Below are 6,620 nucleotides of genomic sequence, written 5' to 3'. Positions count from 1 at the left end.
TTCACTATCATGTATCGATTAGAGCTGTTTGGTTTGTTTCACAGTTTTTTCCACGATAAGTAAAACACATTGTGTGAAATAGTTCACACATTTCTTAAAGTATACACATTTATACTGTTTATTATTCGACTACACACTAGGCCTATCAGAAACACATAAGATGTGATTTACCCTCCAGGGTAATACATTTAAAGATAGATAGTCTTTAATGTCCCCAGAAGGATAATCGTTATCATATCATTCCATGTCCCACAACTAATAAAGAGGGCTCCGCAGCACCATGTGTGTGCTTATTGAGATGGTACATCCTTGAGTTTATTTTATTGATTGCATGTATTGTAGCATGTCTAAATTCAGGAATGTTATGTGTTGTACAGGTTACATTACATTATTACATTACATTACATTACATTTGACTGACGTATTTTTAACCTAAGCGACTAACAATATGGTGAACAGTTTAAGTTTTAAAGCAATTCTCTCAACAATTTTAGGACAATTTAAAAACGGTAGAGTACAGTAAGAATAAGAGCATCAGTGAGTGCTGTTTTTAAACAGTTGAGTGTCAGTTCAAGACGGGTGGTAAGTGCTAGGATCAGCAAGACTTGTTGTAAGTGGTGCTATGAGAGGAGATATTCTCTAAAGAGCTGGGTCTTCAGGAGTTTTTTGAAAATGGAGAGGGATGTCCCTGCCCTTGTAGGAACTGGCAGTGTGTTTCACCAACGAGGAACAACAGATAAGAAAAGTAAGGTTAATGTGTTTGTTCTAGGATCTCTATAATAGGCTGTGTGTGAAATGTTGGGGTGCCACCCCTATTAGAGGATTGGGGGTGTGGGTGTTTTGGGAGTTTGAGTTTTGAGGGACAGTGCCTGTTTCTGGGAAATAGGCGTTATACATAATTGTGTGTGCTTCGTGAAGAACAGGTTTTAAGGTGTGATTATGGCCGACAACAATCTCAATAAAGCTACACATTAGGCAGTGTGTTTTTTTCTTTGCATGAATTTACAGTAGGCCTAATAGCGGTGAAAGGTACATATGAGCATAATTAGTGTTGAATATAGTGGTATGGGTCAAGTATCTTTTGAGAAGAGTGGCAGAGCTATAGGTTTTAGGCAGTAGCTGATAGTGTGTTAGTAATCAGGAGAAAACTGTAATTTAAGTAAGTTGTGTGTGTGTGTGTGTGTGTGTGTGTGTGTGTGTGTGCATGTTTCACTTTTTTCTTTCTAGACTTTTTAAACTTTTATTTGCGCAGATAAAAGGCATGCACTTTCAAATGCCAAAGTACATGGACAATGACAGTAAAAATATATTCTATTATAAGTAGCCTATATGGACCAATGTCAACAGGTTGTTGGTCTCAAGATTGGATCACAAAAATCACATAAATAGACTGTATGAATCAACAACCTATCTATAAAATTTAAAGCAGTGACTAACTGCATGCATTGAACAAAATGTCTGTCGTAAATTTAAGTAAAGCCAGTGCAAGTTTTTCATTCTCACATTTGAACAGAGAATACCATCCCTGTAGGCCCATATTTTAGCACTATATGAGTACTTGCTATTCAACTGCAGGTGCTGAATGGATAATAATCCCCAGCAGTGATGGATTTTCACCACAGGGGGGCGGTGTCTGGCCTGTGATCAGCTGCTCACTAAAATAGTTGGGTGTTCACAGGTTTGACTTGTTACAGTTTTTTACAATTGCTTAAACACTAAAATCAAAAGTATCCCACAGTTAGCAAAACCTTACACTCAAGGAGCAAAACATCAGCCCAGATTTGCACAACTATAAGCACATTATCAGCATCACACTTTTTGCAAAACAGTTAACACATTGATTTACAAAACACTTAACACATTTCTCTACTTTAGACACAGAAAAAATGGTGAAATGGTACAGCAGTTGGATCTGAATACTGTTTGTAGCTGTTCTTTTGGGTGTGCAAATGGCAGGAGGAGAAAAACTCTCCACCTCTGAAACAGTTTCACAAGATAAAGGATGAAGGAAGACAATTAAATGAAAACAAAAGATCACAGATAGATAAAAGAAACCACACAAGGGGCTTACAAATTACAATGCTGTTGATTGAATTGGCACAACCTCAGCTCAGAGGAGCGAAGTGGGTGTGTGTGTGTGTGTGTGTGTCTATGTGGGGTTACTGATTAGACATTATTCACTGTCATTCTGTCCCCAAACCAGCATTCCATCATTTCATCCAAGTCTTTCAGGCTATGGATCTGGTAATCGGATACATGAATGATGTATGAATACATCAATAAATGAATGAAGTCTTTATACACAGACGTCCGTTGGAAGCACATTTACAGATGTGTTGCATGAAGGAATAACATTCTGCAGACCCTCACTAACCAATGTTTTGTTTGAGCACTAGAACACACACACACACTCTCTCACACACACACGCACACACACACACACACACACACACACACACACACACACACACACACAGAGGATGTGAGAAGGGGGGATTTCCAGAAAACAAAAGCGTGTTGTGGAACCTCACCTGAGAGAGAGGAGCACATGTGTCCCCACTAAAGTGGGTCATTTTTAAGGCGGAGCTGGTAAAGTTAGTAATGCGTATCCCATATACATCTCAATCCCATATGGCCATCTGATCCATGCTGGGGAAGAATGGGATTTCTGTGCTTCTCAGGGCCTGTTATTTCAGTGCCATCCATTAAAGGAGAGATACAAAGAGCTTTTCTTCCTCATGTTGTTGTTTAAACCTATAAGACAGGCAGTGACCCATCTGCAGTTAATGAATCTGAAGGTTCACTTACACGAGCGTGCTTACAGGTCATCCTAACGTCCTGCTCCATAATGTGACACGAAGGAACAGTATACGCTACACACACACACACTCACAGATGTTTCTTTTAAGATCTCTAGAAATAGTGGATAGTGAAGTTGAGTGTAATGTGGCATTACTTCTATCGAACCCAAAAACAATGGATTACTATGCTCCTATACTATCAGAATACCCACCCAAACCATTTTAATAGCCCATCCACTCCAGTAGGCAAACTAATCCAATCAACCAAACCATTCCAATAGCCAAAACAGAAACAATGTTATGTTTGAGGGTGTTTACATGCACTTCAGTGTCCCGGTTATTATCGGGATTTTAAAGTATCCCAGTTTTGTGTTTCTGCATGTAAACATCATATCCCGATTTCAGAAACCCGGATAAGCCATTATGCCGGTTTTGAGTATCTCGGTTATGCTAGGTGGAGTGCTGCGAAAGTCACCGGGATACTGTTCCATGTATACACCTTATCCCGAATAGGATCCAAACCAGGATAAGCATAATAACCGGGATACTGAAGTGCATGTAAACGCGCTCATTATGTAGTATTTCTAGCACAAAGTAGCACCTGACATATATTACATAGATACTCTTCTTCTTCAACCTTTGATGCTTATTTCCATATGTAACGTGTGGTATTTGCCCTGGTGTTTCAGGCCCTGGTGAGCAGTGTTGGGAAGTAACTGAATACATGTATTCTGGATTACGTATTTTTAAATACAAAGTTTGAGTAACTGTATTTAAATGTGGGTGGTATTTAGAATACAGTTACACTGAAAAATGTAAGGGATTACATTTAAAATCTTTAGAACATGTGTACACCATGCCTTTTTAAACTCCGTTTTCCCTCTGTTTATATTTATATACTATATTATAAAAACCTCTCAGGTTTTTCAGAATGTAAAATATGTTTTGCTGTAGGCCAATAGGCCTATATCCAGCCAGCATGTTTTAGAGCAGTACAGGTTCTCATTTCTTGACTGAGTGTTCTGCAAAAAGGCATGTAACTTCCCTTGTGCTGTTGAAATTCATTATACTGTGTATACTTTGTTTGGGATGTGTTAGCCCTTTAGCCTATATGCAGACAAAACATCTCTGTTCTTCTTTGACTCAGTGTTTCATTGCACATAGCTTATACCATATATCAATCCATCCTCACTGTAAAGCAGATTGCGGGCTGTTGTTGACACTATGAGTCTTACAACTTCACATAACCTCACATAACTGTTTCCACTGCTAATAAAATACAATACAAAGTATTCATGTAATCCAAAGTATTCGAAATACATTGCTCACTTTGAGTAATCTATTGAAATATGTCACAGATACATTTTAGGTCATGTATTCATGTATCCTTTGAAAACACCTGGTCTCCCTTTCTATCATTTTTAAATTCAACAAAACCATAACCCCAAGCTCTCCCCCCTTTTCTTGCCCCCTTCTCTGTCTTTATCCATCTGTTTATTTGTTTGATTGAATTGATTGGTTGATTGTTTGATTAATTAATCAATTGATTGATTAAACTTAATTTATTTATTTTATTTAACCTTATTTCCTCCTTTCCCCCCTACATTCACCACTTTACATATAGACACACACTAGCAACACCCAAACATAGCATGTTACCAAAGCCCTTTACCATGACCACTCACAGACCTTTCCATTCAATTACAAAGAACTGAGTCCCATCCTGTCAGCTCTGTCATTGTCCTGTCCCACTGTCTGTCAGCGTGTCTGTCTGTCTGTGTGTCTGTCTGTCTGTCTGTCTGTCTGTCTGTATGTCTGTCTGTATGTTTGTCTGTCTATCTGTCTGTCTATCCGTCTCACTTGTCTACGTTACCTTATTGCGTTTCATGTGTTTTATGTTTCAATTCACGTGCTGCTATATGATACGATTCCAGGGTCATATACATAAATGGTTGAGGTAGGACAACTGTATTTGCACTTGAAAAATATGTTACTTAAATAAAAATTAAGTTGTCCTCCGAAGAGGGGAGGTGGTGGTGGGCAAAAAAAGAAGAAAAAAACTGTTTCCACTGCTAATAAAATATAATACAAAGTATTCATGTAACCCAAAGTATTCGAAATACATTGCTCACTTTGAGTAATCTATTGAAATATGTCACAGATTACATTTTAGGTCATGTATTCAGTAATCTGTAGTGGAATACATTTTAAAAGTGACCTTCCCATCACTGCTGGTGAGAGAGCAGTTGTCGTCCCCGCCGGGGCTGAGCGGGTGAAGTAGGGAGGATCAGAGCAGTCTCAGCTTTCCTGCCGTATCAGATCAGGGTGTCGTCACAGCTCTGGGCCGATGGCTTGATAGCCAGCGACTGGGGGACAGCTCCAGCACGAGTCCGGCTCTGGTCCTGCAGGAGGGGTTCTGGGGCTCGTTAGAGTGCAGTGTGCTCTCTCTAATGAGCGGGCCGGCTCTCAGGCACACCTGTTGACAGGTAAATTCGCCCAGACAAGCCCCTTAGCCTGTGGCTGCTGACAGACACTGATGGCGCTGACCGATAGGAGTGGGAACGCTCGGCCTGTGCTCATGTTTCCGGCCCGCTGAAAGGGTCTGATCACTGCGTTCCCACGTGCAGGACTCTCCCAAAGTAGCCTCTGATTGGAGCGCTCAGATGAGGAAAAGGACAAAGATGGTGATGATGATGATGATGATGATGATGGGGAAGTCTGACGCTCGTCCTTGCTGCATCAAGCCACACTCCCCACTCGCGCCCTCACCCCGGCCTGAGGCACATGGAGCCCAGCTTACCGGACTACTGCAGGGACCCCAGTAAGACTTGGGGGAGGTGGGGGGCGGTTGTGGGGCTAGGTGTGTGAAGGGTTCCCCTGGGGTCCCCAGGAACTCTCTCTCTGGGGTCCTCCTGAACTCTCTCTGCATGGGGTCTGTTTTCTTTTCTTTATGGGTTGTTTTTATTACACTGTCTGTGGCAATCAGGATTTGCCTATTTCTTATTTAAGTTTTCGTTTTTAATGTAAGTGTGTTTTTTGAAGTTCACTCCCAGTGTGTGACTCTCATTTTGTGTGCAGGTGCAGAGATGGAGTGGCTGTGTGTGGTGATGTTTCTGATCAGCGGACCCGCGTCTGCCGGTGCCCAGTTTAACGGCTACAATTGTGACGCCAACTTCCACAGCCGCTTTCCTGGTAAGAGAGATGCTTCAGGTTGAGGTGCTCTTGGAAGCTTTACAATTCCACAACCGTTACTTAATGTTGTTCATGTGTTGGAATGGCTAGCAGAGGAATATTATTTCAATATGTCAAACCCTCTCAGACTCAAATTATTAGCAAATCTCTGGCACTCATACTATTCTTTCTTTTCATGTTGTCCCCTCTGACTCTCTCTCTCTCTCTCCTATTCACTCACTCTCTCCTCTTCTACCTATCAATATCCCCCCACTCTACCTCCTATCTCCTCTCTCTATCACTTCATCTCTTTGTGTCTTTCTCCCTTTCTCTTTTTCTGTTTTTCTCTCCCTTCCCATGCCTCTCTGTCTCTTTCTCTCTCTCTCGCTCCTAACACTGTCTCTGTCTGTCTGTCCGTCCCCCCACTCCTCCCCCACACACACACACACATACACACACCCTCCTCAGGTGAGCGTGACATCAATGTGTACTGTGGCGTGCAGACCATCACGCTGAAGATTAACTTCTGCCCGGTGCTCTTCTCGGGCTACACCTCCTCTGACCTGGCTCTCAACGGTCGCCATGGTGAGGCCCATTGTCGAGGCTTCATCAACAACAACACCTTCCCCACCGCGGTGCTCTTCAGCA

The 6,620-nt window shown here is 41.7% G+C and overlaps 1 protein-coding gene across 1 annotated transcript in view; it reads left to right on the top strand.

The window, feature by feature from the left end:
- Positions 1-5,887: 5,887 nt before the first annotated feature.
- The window catches only part of zpld1b (zona pellucida-like domain containing 1b), a 6,484-nt gene continuing 5,751 nt past the window's right edge, over positions 5,888-6,620 (top strand). The window contains 2 exon segments of the mRNA XM_048266705.1: positions 5,888-5,993; positions 6,441-6,620. The exon segment at positions 6,441-6,620 is cut by the window's right edge and continues 41 nt beyond it. Of these exon segments, the coding sequence (XP_048122662.1) occupies positions 5,888-5,993; positions 6,441-6,620 (286 nt within the window).

Source organism: Alosa alosa, chromosome 16, assembly GCF_017589495.1.
Source record: "Alosa alosa isolate M-15738 ecotype Scorff River chromosome 16, AALO_Geno_1.1, whole genome shotgun sequence".
NCBI lineage: Eukaryota > Metazoa > Chordata > Actinopteri > Clupeiformes > Clupeidae > Alosa > Alosa alosa.
Note: the sequence above shows the minus strand (reverse complement) of the source record. Positions and strands in the feature narration are given on the sequence as shown.